The 19,773-nt window shown below is 41.7% G+C and overlaps 1 protein-coding gene across 1 annotated transcript; it reads right to left on the reverse strand.

The window, feature by feature from the left end:
• Positions 1-334: 334 nt before the first annotated feature.
• LOC308303438 (annexin A4-like) lies at positions 335-16,137 on the reverse strand. Its single transcript, XM_080747803.1, has 16 exons — positions 16,049-16,137; positions 10,554-10,715; positions 9,047-9,245; positions 8,822-8,862; positions 8,137-8,379; positions 7,937-8,024; positions 7,731-7,825; positions 7,508-7,621; positions 7,141-7,231; positions 5,979-6,058; positions 5,802-5,858; positions 5,031-5,124; positions 4,797-4,892; positions 3,225-3,283; positions 2,543-2,665; positions 335-1,768 (listed from the first exon to the last, which is right to left on the reverse strand). Exons 2-16 carry the CDS (start codon positions 10,704-10,706, stop codon positions 1,709-1,711), a joined length of 1,593 nt encoding a protein of 530 aa, XP_080603929.1. The 5' UTR covers positions 10,707-10,715; positions 16,049-16,137; the 3' UTR covers positions 335-1,708.
• Positions 16,138-19,773: the final 3,636 nt, after the last annotated feature.

A 19,773-nucleotide genomic window follows, 5' to 3' on the forward strand; every position in this document is an offset into this window, starting at 1 on the left:
TTCTCAGTTAATAAGTAGTATGTTTAGAAATGGTAGTGGTACGGCCCACCCTGCTCGCTGTAACTTGTACATGTTTAAAATAAAATAATATGTCGTAGCCCCGACCCCCCCACCCTACAAGGTGGTAGGGGGTCCCTGCTCCATCTCCCCATCAGTTTGGGGGTCCCCACCCTGAAAACGTTGAAGACCCCACTAGACAGTAGGCAGTAGGCCAAGGAGGAAAAAACGGAACTGGATTTGAAATGCAAATCTCTCATTATGTGTGAGCTCCCGACAGAGAATCATTCATCACTCCATGTTTATGCAAATACATCAGTCCAGTTCACACACTGCAAAACCTTGATACGCCAGGGCATTTTATTGAAATGAGTTACGGCTTCATATTGCAGTACATCACAACGATGAAATGGCAATTAGTGGTACAAAATGATGAGTGCATCAATTCTGGGTTCAAGGCATGAACCAAGTGAGTCATACTGCAATGTAAAAAATAAAACAAATCACTAGTTAGTAAAATATAGTGAATACATTCTAATCCAAAATCAAAACTATGTACTGTATATGTATGCTGAACAAAAGATAAAACCTTCTACATCAGGGGTCTTCAACGTTTTCAGGCCAGGGACCCCTTAGCTGAGAGAGCGAGATGAACAGGGACCCCCACTACATATTGTATAAAATTGTGTTGCAGAAGAAAGAGTTTCATAAATTTCTTATAGACAGCTTAGACTTGTTTGACAGCACTGTCATCATGTTGGAGTAATGTGTATTTTCAGACATTTACCAACTTGAACCATCAAATACTTTAGTCTGGTCTTCTTTGACAGAAATAGCCGATCTACAAGCTCGGAGCGTGAGGCGTTGAGAGCTTGTAGATCTGCTATTTTTGGCTAAAGTTCTCCTAGGAATAGGGATGGGAGGGTTCAAGTTGTTAATTTAAAAGAATTATCGTATCACACAAGGATTTGGTGGTCCCCCTGTACCATCTCTGAGGACTCCCTAGGGATCCCGGACACCCTGTTGAAGACCCCTGGTCTACATACAAATTAAAATGTTACGTGAGCCGAGAGAGCCCTCTGCTGGCGAACATACAGAACAGCAAAAACGCTGTATAAATGAAAATGCCATAACTGCAATATTGAGAGACAAACAATGTAACGATTGCATTTTGTACATGTAATATTGATTCCAGCTTGAGTAAAAGAGATACGTTGTACACTGACGTGGCTATAGGATTCCTAGGCTTTGAGCCCTCAGCATTCAATTCAAGGCAACATTGTGTCAATAGCTGCTGAACAATTTGGACCGAAATGATGATAATGGTTTAAAAGAAATGCAAAAAAAAAAAAAAAAATACTATAAAAGAAGGTGCTAATTTTTGCAAACAGGACTAAAGCTGTGGTCCGTTAGTTGACACAGAGGCACTTTTAACATTTGTTATTAAACTCTATATATATAGTATATATAATCTTGGCAAACATCTAGCATTATGCAGTAGCACAAGGATTGTACGTGTGTTGGAATATAGTTTTGTTTCCACTAACTTGAGTGACATTGGCTGATTATCAACAAGAGGAAAGTGATATACTGTGAACTAACATGCGTGACGGGGAAGAAAAGGCTGATGTAAGGACATGGGAAACGCTTTAAGCTACGAAGCATGTGATACGTTGTCCTTATGGCCGGTGATCCTTCATGTGTGTGTTGTTTAGTCACTTCCACCACACAGCTTCAACAGCAGCTTCTTGTAGTCTCCAGAGGTGTCACCCTAGGGAAGAGAGGGGGGGGGGGGGAGAGAGAGATAGTTAGTTCCCAATGAAACTCATACGGACAAATTCACAATCTCAACTCTCTGTTCCATCCTTGGGTCTGAGGCGACCGCGGTTTTCCTGGTGAACCCAAACACAACGGTGGGGGCCGATGGGCAAGGAGGGTCGCGAGCTTATGAGAAACAACTAAAATAGACCTTAAACCTGGCGAAAACAGTTGCGTGCATTAGCGCAAGGTGTTACATTATAAACTACATTGGAACAAATGTTTTGGACATACAAGGTTTCCACCCGACAGCAACGTTATGTACTGCATATTGTCCAGTCTAGGGATGGTACGATATGAAACATTCATGTCACGATTATTGTGACCAAAGAAATTGCGATTTACGATAATATAGCGCTAATCAAAATATCCCCAACATCCGCTATCCTGGGCTGGAACATTTGCCAAAAAATAGCCGATCTACAAGCTCACAACGTTGTGAGCTTGTAGATCGGCAATTAGATCGGCAATTACCAAAGAGATTTGGTAAAGAGTGGGGTAAAAAAAGACTGTATAACGTTATTACCAGGTCCGTTTGGTAGCGGATATGCAGCTCAACAAATAAAAGATGAATTGATCCCAGTGCATGACGCAGGATAATTCTATGATATGTAAATGTAAATCTCCACGATGTGATTATTGTGAGTGTTTTTTTATCACGACAAACGATAAATAACGATTATGGTCCCATCCCTAGTAGTCCGGTCCTACTCTGCTCCATACGTACCGAGATGGCGGTGTAAAGTGACTTGCCGTAGACCTTCACATACTCCTGTCTGATGTCCAGCATGTCCACCTCAGAGCGGGTCACCATGACACGGATGAGTGTCCTGTCTTTGGTCCCCGCTCCCTGTCAACAGAAATACTGCACGTTGCATATTATGCCCACAAACGCTTTGTTTGATCTACATTTGTGTTTTTAACAGTGGTTCTCAAAGTGGGGTCCTTCAGTGGGTTCCAGGGGAACAAAAAAGCAGTTAACATAGCCTGAAAATTACTTAAATCCTATTTTATACTTAATATATTCGTAGTTTCAAACATGCACAAAATGTACATAGGACCCGCAAACTATTTTTACTAGAATGAAATGTTTCGGTCAAAGACCTTCTTCAGGCATCTGCATACTTAGGATATTCAAAAATAGCCGATCTACAAGCTCACAACGTGTCGAGATAAGACGTGCTGTGAACTTCTACTGTAGATCGTCTATTTTAGAATGTTTTAGATGTTTTGAGAAGTTTTGAATAATCGTGAAATAACACATAACTTATGGGAGTCCCTGGCACAAAGTCTTTTCAGATAGGGGTTCCCGGCCAGATACGGATCGATTTGGGGGTCGTTGACATGAAAATGTTTTGAGAACCACTGGTTTATACAATGGAATAGAAAGACAGTAGGTCACACCGTACCGCCATGGCCTTGTGGAGTCTCTCAGCGAAGTAGGTCGGGGTGTTCCTGATGCATTTCACTGCAAAGTGACAGGAGACATCAGTGTTTAGACACTAAAACAGATGCTTCACTTCAAAATACCACTAAGATCATAATGGAAGAGTGTCATCATCATTGTACATTTGATAAGTGATTCAGCCAAACCTCACTAATCTGCATTTATCTGAAATGTGGGTCATTCGGGGGTGGTCAAATTGTCAAAATGAGTGGTTTCGGTTCCACGTAGCACGCACTAAAATCCTCAGTGTTCTGAGCATGTTACAAATGGATTTGGGTGGATTTTTCCATTCTCAGAGTAAATTAAACACAGAGGACTTTACAGTAGCAACACAGTAAAAGTCCAAAGCTCCAGCGTTAATGGAATATATTATTTTCTAAATGATGTTTTTTGAGCAATGGAGCACTTTGGATATCATGTCCAGAGAGCTACACGTGCACTGGGCGAGACATACAGGACAAACTCCACAAAGGAAAAGCATGCAGAATAGCAGACGTTACTCCAGTGAGAGTATGTGAGGTTTAAAGGTTTTAAGAACCAAATAAAGTAAATTCAATAAAACAATCATAAAACACCATTAACAAACTATATGTCAAGTGAGGACTTCCGCTTTAACCTTTTAAAAAATCCCAAGTGAAATTAAAGAAGACAATCTGAAGGTCATCGCAAGCCTAAGGGCCCAAAATAAAATAGGCTTCTTTTACCAGCCTCAGTTCACAAAAGGGGCACAGTGACAGTATAGCCCAGCCAGGGCTACTTACTTTACTGAGTTTTTGATCAAAACAAACTTTGAACAAATGAAAGAGGGGAGATTACCAAGAATAGCTTTGTAAAGGAAAATGTATCGGTGCTGTTAAAGACATCAAACCAACAAATTAATACAGGGAGCAATGGGTCCTGAATGCAGAGTTAGAGCTCTCAGTGCAAGCATGATACAGAGGATCTAGTTGGGCTAATATAGTGGGACACGCAAATCTATAAACAAGTGTCACTTTAATCTAGATGCAACAAGAAAAGGCCAGAGGCCAACTATTTTGATGAGTGACGCTCCTCTCTAAACACTGAACTATTTTCTACTCAAGACACCCAGGGTGCTCCGTAAAAGAACATAGGAAGCAGAGAACGCTGAATCACAAGGCACGGCACGGCACAGGGAATAGGAACGTTCCCAGTGCGCCTTTACCATAGACATTCATGGCAGAATCTAAGTCACTGGCAGCAAAAAATATATACAGATCAATTTCTGAAAATATTGTGTAAAAAAGCATTGCAGATGCCATAGCACCCCAAATCATAACTGACTTCGGAAACTTCCCACTGGACTTCAAGCAAGAAGTTTGACATTTCTCTAATATAAATCCTTGTTTTGAGTGGTCTCTTATATAATATTGTACTATTTTGAAATATGGACTTTTGATATTCACTTTTAGTATTTTTACACTGGCGTGTTGATTACTTTCACTTAAGTCCAAAATCTCAGAACTTCCACCATTGTTGTGAGTGTGTTTACATTGAGCGTACATGAAGAACTTACCAACTGCCACCATGCCACTCTCCACATCTCCAGACATCTCTCTGCAGATGCTCTTCTCAATGTCGCGGCCACACATCTGCTGGTACTCGTGGAAGACTGACGGAGACAAGAGTTATATCGGTTATAGTGAAACAATATTGTCAATGTCACATATCACTAAAACATTAGTAATAGTATTTAATATCTTCAACCCCCCCCCCCCCCCCATACAATAAAAAAAGACTCCAGGCATACCTGCACGAAGATGAGGCTTACTGCGGGCACATAAGATCGCATTGAACTGAGACTCATCTGTCCCTACTTTATTCTCCCCAGCAGCATACAGTTTCTGTTAGAAACACACACACACAGAAACACACACACACACACACACACACACACACACACACACACACACACACACACACACACACACACACACACACACACACACACACACACACACACACACACACACACACACACACACACACACACACACACACACACACACTTACTTAGATCGATGCTCTAATTCAGGAGTGCCCACACTTTTTTGATGTGTGATCAACTTTTAAACTGACTAGCTCAACATGATCTACCCATTCAAAATGTTTTAGCTGAGGGCCTGAGGGGGGCTTTGGAATAGCAGCACTGGTGTTAAATTTTAGACAAACACACTTACTGTAAGGGGGAAATAAATGGGAAATACTGGGGGAAATGTCTTCATCCCATCCCACACCCTTAGTGATCTACTGGTAGATCACGATCTACCTTTTGGGCACCTCTGCTCTAATTGGACATTCTAAATAGTGAAAGGACTACCGCTCATCTGCCAATAAATTTAGGGGAGGACCTTCTTCAGGCATCCTTACTTCATTTAACTGAAGAAGCTTGCACTTCATTTAACTGAAAATAAAGAACTTGATTTTGCACAGTTTTGAGTGTGCGGAGACTCCCTTACATTTTTTTCTAATTGGACATTGGACACTAAAATAACGATCAGTCTTTAAATACAATCTTCACCTGAGCATCCTGTTTGGCCATGGAGACATCCACATTTTCCCTTTCATCTCGATTGCCCTGGAAGAAAAGAACAATTTAAGTTTTCAGCAGGCGGTGCAAAGAAATCTTAAATCTAATAAACTATGTCCTCAGTGCTGTCTTGTCTGAACAACAAACATCAGCAGATGCCTACTGTACCTGACAGAGGGAAACCAGGAGTCTACGGAAGTGTCCTGAAGTGTCATTGCTGATGGCATCCTCCAGGGTCTTTCCATACTCTGGATGCAAAAGTAGCACAATACATGTGACCATCACCTCCACAATAAACAACAGCAGGGTTCCCACACATTTTTACCAATTCATTTCCAAAACTTTTCCAGAATATTTAACCCAATTTCCAGGACTATATAACAATAATTCAGCTCAATAACAAGTCGCTTACTCCTATGCGCAATGCCCAAAGACAGGAAGTGTATGCCAGTGGTTCTCAACCTTTTCAGGCCGTGTTTTAACTGGGGATCCGGCACCCTGACGAGCACTAAGAGTTGAGGAATTTTGCATAACACGGTTCTATTGTGAAAATAGCAGATCTACATGCTCACAACGCCTGGCGTTGCGAGGCGTTGTGAGCATGTAGATCGGCTATTTTCACATTTTCTGCCTCTAATATTTGACAATTTGGCCCATGTTTAATTTGTCATTTCAGAGGTATTAACAAAATCAATAACCAAAGACAATGCATAGCTAATTTTTCCAGGACCTTCCAGGACCCTTGATAAATTCCAAAACTTTTCCAGTACTGGAAAAATATTTTTCTAATTTCAAAATATTCCCAGGAATTTTGTGACCGTGGGAACCCTGCAACAGAGACATAAAGTACAAATGACATACATTTGTTCGGTTAACCGCCTCCCCCCATTTGATTTACTTATTAGTTGAGCCAGTCAAAGCTTTTTGTACACCAGAGGGCGCTGAAGACACTAAAACAAACCTGTGGCTATTACACATGTTGTAAGTAACGGCTCTGTACTTAGAGGTTGGTAAGAGCAGGAGTCCATGAGTAAGTGCAGCTGCAAAAAGCGTATTGTCCCACGAATACCTAAAAACTCGAAAAGAATCCAAAACATGTGACCTCTTTTAGTAGACCAGCGATGGCGTGCTACAGAGGAGGGGGCGAGCTGGCTTGTTTTGAAACACAACAGCGTATTGTGATTGCCCTTGTTTATTGTAGGGGCTCTGTGAATCCCACAATGCAGCACAGAAATTATACAATCCAATTACAATCATGCGGCGAGAACTATGCTGCTCATCATGGATACCTGAAACAAAAACAGAAATGATGAGTTTTGGGGGCACTCACCAGATTTGTAAATTTGATTGATTTCGCGTATCTCTGCATTGCTGCGAGATGACAGGATCTCAATCAGACATGCCTCGTCTGTCCCTGCACCCTGCAAAGGGAAAATAAACACCTTTAAATTAAAGCCGCTTTGTTAGTCAAGTAACGCAAACAGACTGCAAACCAGCTTGTGTGGTAAGAGAAAGCATACTGGGGCTGTTTGCCATCACTCGTGATTGAATTTTCCGTTTGTCTAGTCTGTATTGTCAGAATGGACGGAACTTCTTCTGGTCACATTGTGTGATGAGTCACACCATTGCTGACGTACCGTCTCCCAAAACAAATATTGTGTCATCTACTAGAACCATGGAATTACTGAGCCTCTGACCTGTATGGACTCTCTCAGTTCAGACGCATCGAAATGTGCAGGAGACTTCAGCGTGGCAATAACCAGTCTCTCATAGTTTCCAGTAAGCTCCGACTTCAGATCATGGAATATGTCCTATGTGGAAAAAACAGACACTTGAAAGTAAGGTCACCCGAGATATAACTTCCATATAGTGCTCCGTAGCCCAAGGAAGCACTTTCAACTGTTTTGCTGTAGCTCCTACCTTCCCATAAGTAGTTTTGTAGGCAGCAACCAGTGGGACCCTCTGCTTACTGCTGCGACTTCCAAGAAGTTCAGTGATAGCTGACTCATCAGTGCCTATTCCAAAAAGTTAATAGTTAAATTGTTATTATTATTTTTTTTTTATAAAGGATTGCATGTATAAAGTAAAACCCCATTATTCAAACAAGTGCAAGAATATATGCTGACCAAATCCCTTCATTGCCTTGCGGAGAACCTCCACATCCCTCAATGGATCCGCTCCTGGGTAGTCTTTAATGGAACCCCTGAATCCTCTCTAATAACAAACATAAGAAAAATACATTATTAAAAAATACAACAATAAAATAAATAATAAATGTTACAATTGCAGACAAACATTTGAATTAATCCAAACATGAGGTTCGTACATTAACAGGAGAGTGTGGAACGGCAGGGGCACCTCCTCCATGTCCCGGCATAGAGGGACTGGTTGCTGGGGCACCGGGGTAACCAGGCATTGGCTGTCCTGGTTGCGGCCCCCCTCCATATCCCTGGGGGGCCCCTCCCGGCCCCCCTCCATATCCCTGGGGGGCCCCTCCCGGCCCCCCTCCATATCCCTGCTGAGGACCTCCTGCCGGCCCCCCCGGATAGCCCTGCGGAGCCCCTCCCGGCTGGGAAAAGGAAGGACAGTCATTAGCGCCAAGTACACAGTGTACATAACTTATCTATAGAACAAACTAATCATCACAGCCAGAAACATTGCATCTCCAAGTTTCACATTTTTTTTTCGCAAAGTAAATCCCTGCTTCATCATATCAAGACTGTGGCACAAAACTAGTGAAAATAGCGGTTCTACAGTTCTTGTAGATCGGCTATTTTCACTATTTTAAATCGTTTTAAAAATAATAAACACAAAACGAGCGGCTTTGTACATACAAGGTTTCCACCCGACATAGGCCGACAACGACGCAATGTTACTGTGAGAGGAACTTAGTAGAATGCACAATACGTATAAGGTGTATTTGAGGAAATAAGAGATTTTTCTTAAGTCACTCCATATGCTATTAATCCTTTGACAGTAAGTTGAAGGGGTAGATAAGAGATTAAATGTACCATTCCAAAGCCGCCTGCCGGTGCTCCACCCCATCCTCCTCCTGGAGACAAGGGATTCGTTACATAACGCTCAAAATGACGGGGTTTCACTTACAAGCCAACCATTCATTCATTCAGAAATATGATATCATATTACAGTCAGTTGTTTACCATTGGCACAAATGTTAATGTGAACCAAGGAAAATAAAAAAGGCTCACGTTAAACGACGAGTGTGTCAGCCTTACCTCCTGCTGGCGGCATAGAGGGATAGCCCCCTGCTCCGGGCTGTTGCTGTGGTGGGTAGCCCCCGGCCTGGGGAGGGTAGCCGCCCCCGGCCTGGGAAGGGTAGCCGCCCCCGGCCTGGGGAGGATATCCGCCTGCTTGGGGAGGGTATCCGCCTGCTTGGGGAGGGTAGCCCCCGGCTTGGGGTGGGTATCCACCTGCCTGTGTGGGTATTAGGGTTGTCACGATCATGATATTTTAACTCGACAATTGATTGTCATATACATATAATTGCCATTAATGATTTGATTGTGTATATTGTCTTTGAACATCGGCAACATAAGAACAAAAGTTACTTTTCTTTTTGCTTTTTAGGCTTTGTAAACAACAATTGCACAGGTCAGATATGACACATAACAAAAGAAATGACTGGCTCTGATCAGCACCAATCATCAAAATAAATAATTTACCATTATTAAACAGGCCATATACAGTATTTTCTGGACTATAAGGCGCACCTGACTATAAGGCGCACTGTCAATGAATGGTCTATTTTCAAACTGTTTTCATATATAAGGCGCACCTGACTATAAGGCGCACATAATAGACGCTACCGTTACGTTATGCATCCAACAGATGGAGCTGTGCTAATGGGAATGTCAATGTCAATGAATGATCCATATATAAGGCGCACTGGACTATAAGGCGCACTGTAGTTTTTTGAGAAAATTAAAGGCTTTTAAGTGCGCCTTATAGTCCGGAAAATACGGTAATTAATAATTGTATACTTTACAAAAACTATCCAAAAAGAGCGGAAAGAGTCAGTCTACATGCTCACAGAGTGGTGCGACGCCATGAACGTTGTGATTATGTAGATTGGCTACGTCAGCTTTTTTTAATGTAAGAACATTTTTAACCATTACAATAAACTGGAAAGCATCTGTGTCATTTCAGATGTTTGCATTGGCTATTCAATCAGACAGCAGACATGAGCTTGTACATCTACTATTTTTGGAAAAATCTTTAAGTGTGAGAACCGCTGATTAGTTGAATCAGCCTCAGGTCTTAAGAAGATAATTTATGCAGACGAATGGAAACGATTCAGAATATCATGGAAAAAGAGAATTGTGATTAGGATTATCTCCGATAATTGCGATTACCATAGGTCAGTGTTTCTCAACATTTTTTCTGCATGGGCACACTTTTTATGTCCCAAGAATCCATGGGCACACCAACATACTACGGGGGTGTAAATATCGCCACTGTCGGGAAGAAACCTTGTATCTCCAAGTTTCAAATTCGTAAGTTTCTTCACAAAGTAAAGCCCTGCTTCATCATACAAGGCTGTCGCACAACAGTAGTGAAAACAGCAGATCTACAAGCACACAACGCCTCGCACTTGCAGATCGGCTGTTTTCACAAGTTTAAATCATTTTTAAAATGATAAATACAATACTGCTTTCAAGCAGTTTCACCAAAGGTCCCCAGGCACAGTGGTTGAGAAACACTGCCGTAGGTAATAAACTCTACCTGTGGTGGGTAGCCTCCTTGTGCAGGAGGGTAGCCCCCCGCTGCTGGTGGGTAGCCCCCTGCTTGGGGTGGATATGCCCCTGGTTGAGGCGGGTAGCCCCCTGCTTGAGGTGGATACCCACCGGACTGATTAGGGTATCCAGGATAGCTCATCTTTATGACCTAGGGTTGAGAATGTGATTATTAGTCCAGTGGCGTCAGTTCAGAAAAAGCTAAGGTATGGCAACATGACAGTCATGTTGCCATACCTTATCAACAGGCATGATTCATTTATTTTGAGTAGTACATTTTCTTTTTTTCCCCCCGTTTCTACGGTTTCTTGGGCTGGATATGGCAGCCTGGAACAGTTGTTCAAGTGCAGCTAAACTTGGCATGTTAGTAAACGTGCCACAATTAACAATAATGCATTGCACCTGTGCAGCTGACCTGCAGAACCTGGGAATATACCATTTTGTCAAGATGAATAAAAATGTGGAGAATATAATTATAATACCTTGTTGAAGTGACCATTTTGTAAAATTTTGCATTTGTAGTTATTTTACTGTATTTTAACAACATAATAACCAGCACAGATAGACAGAGACATTTATGTATTTATATTTAAAAGTAACTTTTATTTTCCCCCCTGGACCCAGGGTATGGCAGCTGCATACCCCTGCCATACCCAATTGACGCCCCTGTATTAGTCACAGTTTAGTTACCTTGGCTATGCTGTGACTGAACTGATACTACATCATTTATTATTAATTGCTACATTTATTATTAACCATGCAGATAAAACTGTGATTTTATACCTGCTGCTATTATGTTTTTATTTTATATACCTGCTGCAGTGCTGATTTTTTTCCATCTGCACAAGAAGCCTTTCTGCCTTTAGTTCATTAGTGCTATTATAGTGTAATGGCATAATACTGTACTTTGTTGGAGCTGTGTGCAGCTCCCTATACGTGGCTGTGTGGGTCTGTGTGTCTGTCTGTGTGTCTGTGTGTATGTAGCCTGACTTTGGCGCGTAACTAGTGCCGCACCATTTACGCCACTCGCGCAATATATACATCAAAATGTGCGGCTCGGCCGGGAATGGTGTTCTATTACCTTTCGTTCCGATCCGCCTTACCATGCCGACGTAATCGGCAAAAAACAACACTTAATTGTCCCCATTGACTTATAATGGGACAATGCAAGAAATCACTTTCAAGTATTTTTCTCTCGTAAACCATAGGAGCTACAGTTTCAAACCTCGGAGAGGAGATTCATAATGATTTTAAGAATGAATCGAAAAATAATTACATCACTCGGCCTCATGGTGGCGCTTTAACGGCCCACTTTACGTTTTGCCCCGTAACTCTTGAACCGTGGATCGGAAAATTAAAATTCTTTTTTCCCTGGATTCCTTGGGTCAAGACGCATCTCCCCATATGGGCCACGCCCATTTGCGCCAGGATAGATTTTCCGCCATCTTGAATTTTCTCCAAAACACACTTTTTGCTCCTTTTCCTACATATTTTCTTCAAATGTCACAAAAATCGGTACACATGATCTACACACACACACACACACACACACACACACACACACACACACACACACACACACACACACACACACACACACACACACACACACACACACACACACACACACACAGCTCCACTTCACACGGGTGTGATTTTTGGAGCTGTGTGAAGCACAGGCTCCCTATACGTGGCCGTGTGGGTCTGTCTGTCTGTCTGTGTGTATGTAGCCTGGACTTCCTAAACTTCGGCACGCTACTAGTCCCACAGTTTTGCCACCACACACTCGCGCCATATGTCAAATCGACCGGCTTACTCGGGAATCGTGGGCTAGTAACTTGCTAAGAGAAAGGTTCAATAGTTTAATTGATATTAATTTATTAGTGAATTAATTTTCCCCATTGACTTATAATGGGAATCGCAAAAAGTCACATTCAATTATTTGTCTCTCGCAAACCATAGGGGCTAGAGTTTCAAGACTTGGAGAGGAGGTTCATAATGATTTCAAGGATTAAATAAAAAATAATTGTGTCATTTGGCCGCATGGTGGCGCCATAACACCCCACTTTACGTTTTGGCCTGTAACTCTTGAACCGTAGGTCGGAAAATTAAAAATATTTTTTCCCTGGATTCCTTGGGTCATGACGCATCTCCCCATATAGGCCACGCCCATTTGCGCCATGATAGATTTTCCGCCATCTTGAATTTTCTCCAAAACACACTTTTTGCTCCTTTTCCTACATATTTTCTTCAAATGTCACAAAAATCGGTACACATGATCCACACACACACACACACACACACACACACACACACACACACACACACACACACACACACACACACACACACACACACACACACACACACACACACACACACACACACACAGCTCCACTTCACACGGGTGTGATTTTTGGAGCTGTGTGAAGCACAGGCTCCCTATACGTGGCCGTGTGGGTCTGTCTGTCTGTCTGTGTGTCTGTCTGTGTGTCTGTATGTAGCCTGAACTTCCTAAACTTCGGCACGCTACTAGTCCCACAGTTTTGCCACCACACACTCGCGCCATATGTCAAATCGACCGGCTTACTCGGGAATCGTGGGCTAGTAACTTGCTAAGAGAAAGGTTCAATAGTTTAATTGATATTAATTTATTAGTGAATTAATTTTCCCCATTGACTTATAATGGGAATCGCAAAAACTCACATTCAATTATTTGTCTCTCGCAAACCATAGGGGCTACAGTTTCAAGACTTGGAGAGGAGGTTCATAATGATTTCAAGGATTAAATAAAAAATAATTGTGTCATTTGGCCGCATGGTGGCGCCATAACACCCCACTTTACGTTTTGGCCTGTAACTCTTGAACCGTAGGTCGGAAAATTAAAAATATTTTTTCCCTGGATTCCTTGGGTCATGACGCATCTCCCCATATAGGCCACGCCCATTTGCGCCATGATAGATTTTCCGCCATCTTGAATTTTCTCCAAAACACACTTTTTGCTCCTTTTCCTACATATTTTCTTCAAATGTCACAAAAATCGGTACACATGATCCACACACACACACACACACACACACACACACACACACACACACACACACACACACACACACACACACACACACACACACACACACACACACACACACACACACACACACACACACACACACACACAGCTCCACTTCACACGGGTGTGATTTTTGATTTAATGGTGCCTTCCTGTTATTTGACTTTGTCTGTTTTCTTTCCTTCTCTATTGTATTTCCTTACACTTAAGTCTTCCTGTAACAGCAATGTTGAGAGCTTGCTCAAAAATATATTTCTCCCACTTTTTTTAACACAATTGTAATCATGACATCGATGATGATGACAATAAAGTTGATTGACTCTCGTTTGTCACCTATTAGTACTAGTAAGACACCTCAGGGTGACATGCGACCTCGCCCTAAAGGGCGAGGTCGCGCCAATTCTTGACTATCTGGCCAACCACAGTGTTTCTCTGACGATTCTAGTTGTTATCATTCTGGGGGGAGTTTGTTCATGTTTTTGTGAGGGTATCAACCCTAGGAGACACGGGGAAACATGCAAACTCCACACAGAAAGGCCCTATCGCCAACCCCATCGAGGGTGTGAGCGATGGGGCCTAAACATGGAAATGTGGAGAACACTATATATGGAGATAGTCCAGTCCATCATGTCATAATGGGACTACCGTCATAGACAGTAGCCATTGTTAGGCCGGAGTCAATGGCTGTGTCTATGATGGTAGTTCCATATGACATATTGGACTAGACTATCTCCATATATAGTGTTATCCACATCTCCATGTTAGGACTCATATATGGGCATAAAAAGTATGTCATGTGACATCACTTCCTGTACAGACAGTCAGCCATTGACTCCGGATTAACAATGGCTACTGTCTATGACGGTAGTCCCATATGACATATTGGACTAGACTATCTCCATATATAGTGTTATCCACATCTCCATGTTTAGACAGCCAATGACTCCGGCCTAACAATGGCTACTTTCTATGACGGTAGTCCCATATGACATGATGGACTGGACTATCTCCATATATAGTGTTATCCACATTTCGTGTAGCTGCCCTGTACAGGAAGTGATGTCACAACTCGCTGACATCACACTGACATCACAGAGGATACGGAAGGACGGTCACGAGGATACGGAAGGAAGGAAGGAAGGAAGGAAGGAAGGACACTCAAGCGACACGATTCTTCAGAGTATATGCGACCTTCGGTCGCAATTATGATCTTTCTTCTGTCTCTGTTTCTATCAAAGTATGCAAAGTAGCCTATATAATGTTATACGAGTTTTTAAAAAAAAGGTTTCCAATGTAAATAAGCTGCCTGGCTTTCTTGGATCTCCTTTTAGTTTACATTGTAGGCTACCAGTGAACTGCACTGTCATGACACTGTACCTTTTCCTATGCAAACTTCTAATAAAGTCTTAAATACAAATAAAACAAAAGTGAGTAGGCCTATAAATAAATATGAGTAACACAAGTTCGTCCCATGCCCCGCCTCGTTTAGGCACATAATCATAGAGTTATAATAGCACATAATACTGTCATCTGATCTGACTGGAGGAAAGGGCACCTGTTGCGTTCCTGCTGCAGCAAACAATCGATCTATTAACATTCCTTGAGAGTTTGTTCAAGGACATGTACCCGTCAGGCGGACAGGCTACGCCCTTCCCCCCGCTCATTCTACTGATTACTACTGTCTCTCTGTCTGTCCTGTCGCTGATCCAACATGAGGCCCACCCACACCCAACAGCATCACAGCAAGATTTGCAAGTACGCAAAAAGGCATTGTAGTTCAAACAAGCTTGCTTTCTAGGCCTGAATCGCCAGTATAGTTTGTGACAAAGATTTTTACCCTCCCATATTTATACATCTATACATACAGTATATATATATACATACAGTATATATATACACTAGTCTGGTAATATTGTACTGTATGTTGTCGTCATCCACTGTCTCTGTTACATAACATACATCACTTTGTCTGTGTCACCCGTCTATCGTCTAGCAAGCATTCTAGACTAGCATCCGGGGTGACCGTCGTCAAAACAACACACGAGCAGCCATGGATCATTCCGTCAGACAAGTCACTCATCATTCATTCATCACATTCATTCACCGCAGATCTTATTACAGTATCTGCTTACCAGAAGTCAACATTCTGTTCAGTTTTTTTTAGGGGGAGGGCTTTGATCCACTCTGTTATAACATTAACCGTGAGCGTTCATCGGGCTAACATGGCTAATGTAATCCAGATAATAGCCCTGCACTCTGTGTGATACCAAAACAAAACCACGTACGTTTGTTTCTTAAATGCACTTCTTATATTAAAACGACACGTTAACGATTTACACTAGCATAACGTCGGTTTTGATATCATATCCCGTGCATACTTTCCATGATAAATAGACATGAGATGAACTTACTGTAGAGAGCAGTGTTTCAGCACAGCAGATTCAGGAAGGGAGGACAGTGTGAGTGTTTAAGCTTGTATAAAGCAGCTAAAGTGGGTGGGTCCACACAGTTTGTTTGTTTCCTTCCTTTTTACAATACACGGTGTAATAACCTTTGAACGCGTTTCAAACATCAACGATAAGGCTACCTAGTGAACACATTAGAGTCTAATGATTAGATTAAAGTACTTGAAATCTTTTTCAAACTCATTATATGTTGGTTAAGTTTCTTGTTAAAAAAAAGTTCACTTCAGTGACAGGGGCCTGGTCTCCAAGTCAGACAAAAAACAACAACATTGAAATGGAAACATTGAAATTAAAATAATTATCAGTTAATCAATGTAAAGGCAGTCCAGCAACACTGTTTGTGTTTGTTCCAGTTTGACACTGTCCATGCAGTAGTGATCTGTCACTTTAACAACACAGACCACATGTGACAGTTGGCTGCTTAATTCTTCCACATCAATGTGGGCCTAACTCTTGGCTACTGTTCCTATACATTAATAAATGTTCAGATCAGGGGTCATCAATGTTTCCGTTCATCTGTCTGTGTCAAAGACATGTTTTTTCCCTCTTTTACTATTATAATGTTCTTTTTTGATCATAAGATAAGCAATGGTTGACACTAAGGTCTCAGAGGAACTTGCCCATTGGGCAAGTAGGCCTACATGTCATGTTTTACTTGCCCAAACACCTGAAAAAGGTCTTGCCCGAAAAATGTAAACTGTGATTAGGCACCGGATGAAAATTCTAATTACTGTTCATCTAAACACTTTTTTACTTAATGTGTGAATTCTGGGTCTGTGCAATATGGACATACCTCAATATGTATGCCAAATATCCATAGACATCTTGTGTTGTGTTTATAGCAAACTAAAGACAGTTGCTTCCCCCACTCAATCACAAATGCCCATTGGGCCACCTGAAAGCGAACTGAAACCAATCATTTTATCTTCTTGCATCAAGCTATGACACTATGTCATATTAGGACTTAGGAGTCCAACTCGCACTAGTGCTTCTCAAATGTTTTATTTGCAACTCTTAGAGTTGCACTCTTAGGAGTGTGGATCCCTAGCATCCTTTAAAATTGCCCTGAAAAACCACTTGCAGACAGCAGCCGTTCGCAACTGGTGAAAAAAAAGAAAAGAACCTAGCCCAGCCCTACCCTCCCCTGCCCCTTCTTTGTATATACTTACTGTTTGTTTAGACTTACTGTTTTCTTTTTTTTTGTTCTTTCATTTTATTTTATTTACATATCTACTGCATAGTACTGTGTTCTATTCGTCTGTCATTCAATGTTATATGAGATACTTTAATGGTTTCCTGTGGAAATAAGCTTAGTCTTTTCTAGGATCTCCTTTTAGTAGACCTTGTACCAGTGAACTGTACCGTCATGAAACTGTACCTTTTCCTATGCAAACTTCCAATAAAGTCTTCAATCAATCAATCAATCTTAGCTATGAGAGTGTACAAAAGTTCATTTGGTTCCATTTGTACACCCTCAGAGTTTCAAACCTGTTGTGTTTCTGGTATTATTCACTCATTGTGTATGTCTGTGGCAACAATTTAATTACAAAAATGTTGACCACAATCCAGCATGGCAATGACCCCTGGTTCAGATTGATATAACGTGTATTCATTTAGTAATTATTGCATGTAGATAACTTTATAATTGTATTGTTGGCACAGTGGTGGAAAGCAACCAAGTACAGTACTGTACACTTATAGGTACTTACATTAAAAATGTTACTTTCCTTTTTAAATTTTATACTCCACCCAGAGGCAAATTGGACTATTGTGGGCTACTTTTACTCCACTCAAATCATTTGACAGTTTTATTAATTTGCAGATTTACCCTATTAGGCCTATTATTCATGCAAAACATACATTAGCTGCTTATATTTTTGAGCGTTGCTAGCTGCTCCAATAGCCTACGTGGCTTTGCGTGTATGTCCATGTATGTATAGGCATGCAAAATGGACAGGCCATACTTATTATGTAACCTGGCCTAGTCTGCGATCGGTGCTGTTTGGTGCTGTCTGTGTGGGTTGGCACTCTGTTGAGGTGCCAACTTGCACTTTGTTATTTATATCAGGTCGCACTTGCCGGTGGTGACATCATCAAGAACGCTGCTCCCTCATTGGCTAAAGGCCCTGCCTTTGTGCTGTCAGCCGGAAACAGACAACACCGAAAGTACTCTATGACACTATGGGCCCTATTATGATCCAGGTCTTATGCCTTAACTTCTTTACCTTTTTGTCACTATTTTGAAAAACATTTTTAAATACTTCAAATGCTGATCTACATCTGCATGTTGTGAACTTGCAGATCAGCTATTTGAAATATTTAAAAAACAAAAACAAAATAGTAAAAAAAGGCAAAGAAGTTAAGGCATAATAAGGCATAAGACCTGGTTCATAATAGGGCCCTATGTCATATACTATATGCCTCCATACTCTCCATTTGTAATCCTTGGGTTTAATAGAAAGTTCCTTTCTTGAATTTTGTCTTGTATTTATTATACTAGAGTTGTGCATAAGGTGAGCCGCCTGGATCATCGTGTTTCGTTCCGCTTAAGCATCTCCATCAAGTGGACAACTCATGGGCGCCCGCTGGCCTACTGGCCCAGGCGCATACCTCTTAGGCATTGCCACATTGGCGTGGATCCCTGGCGGCGTCATTGGTTCGATTCCCGATCCTGACGATCTTTGCCGCATGTCACTCACTCCCCATCTCTCCCCCCATTTCCTGTCAGTCTACTGTCCTATCAATTGGCATAAAAGCAAAAAACTAATCTTAAAAAAAAAAGAAAAGAAAAGTGGATAACTCATTTGGTGAAGTATGGAGATGATGGTTTGTCATCAGAATATGTAACTGATTGAAGCTCTTATGTGGTGTGGAGACACCGGTGCGTCTTCAGAGACCCTAACTCACTGAAACCCTTGTCACACTGTTTACACTGGAAGGGCCTTTTTCCAGTATGGACACACTGGTGATTCTTCAGGTTACTTGACACACTGAAACCCTTGTCACAATGATTACAGACGAAGGTTTTTTCTCCAGTATGGACACGCTGATGTATCTTCAGACTCCCTAACTCATTGAAACTCTTGTCACACTGTTTACACACAAAGGGGTTTTCACCACTGTGGAGAGACGCTGGTGCTTCTTCAGAGTTGCGAACTTGCTGAAACCCTTGTCACAATGTTGACACACAAATGGTTTTTCTCCAGTGTGGAAACGCTGGTGTGCCTTCAGGTGACCTAACTGACTGAAACCTTTGTCACACTGTTTACACACAAAGGGTTTTTCTCCAGTATGGACTCGATGGTGTGTCTTCAGGTGACCTAACTCATTGAAACCTTTGTCACACTGTTTACACACAAAGGGTTTTTCTCCAGTATGGATACGCTGGTGTGTCTTCAAGTGACCTAACTCACTGAAACCCTTGTCACACTGTTTACACACAAAGGGTTTTTCTCCACTGTGGACATGCTGGTGTCTCCTCAAGTGATGTAACATACTGAAACCCTTGTCACACTGTTGACACATAAAGGGTTTTTCTCCTGTGTGGATACGCTGGTGATTCTTCAGGTTACATAACACATTGAAACTCTTGTCACACTGTTCACACACAAAGGGTTTTTCTCCAGTATGGACATGCTGGTGATTCTTCAGGTTACCTAACTCGCTGAAAC

Source organism: Nannobrachium achirus (genome assembly GCF_963921795.1).
Source record: "Nannobrachium achirus genome assembly, chromosome: 18".
Taxonomy (NCBI): domain Eukaryota; kingdom Metazoa; phylum Chordata; class Actinopteri; order Myctophiformes; family Myctophidae; genus Nannobrachium; species Nannobrachium achirus.

Coding starts and splice junctions, on each gene's coding strand:
- LOC308303438 (XM_080747803.1), bottom strand. CDS start 10,706: ATGAGCTATCCTGGATACCCTAATCAGTCCGGTGGGTATCCACCTCAA. Junction 8,025..8,136: donor TTCCACACTCTCCTGTTAAT/GTACGAACCTCA, acceptor GTTTGTTATTAG/AGAGGATTCAGGGGTTCCAT. Junction 4,893..5,030: donor TAAGCCTCATCTTCGTGCAG/GTATGCCTGGAG, acceptor TGTCTCCGTCAG/TCTTCCACGAGTACCAGCAG.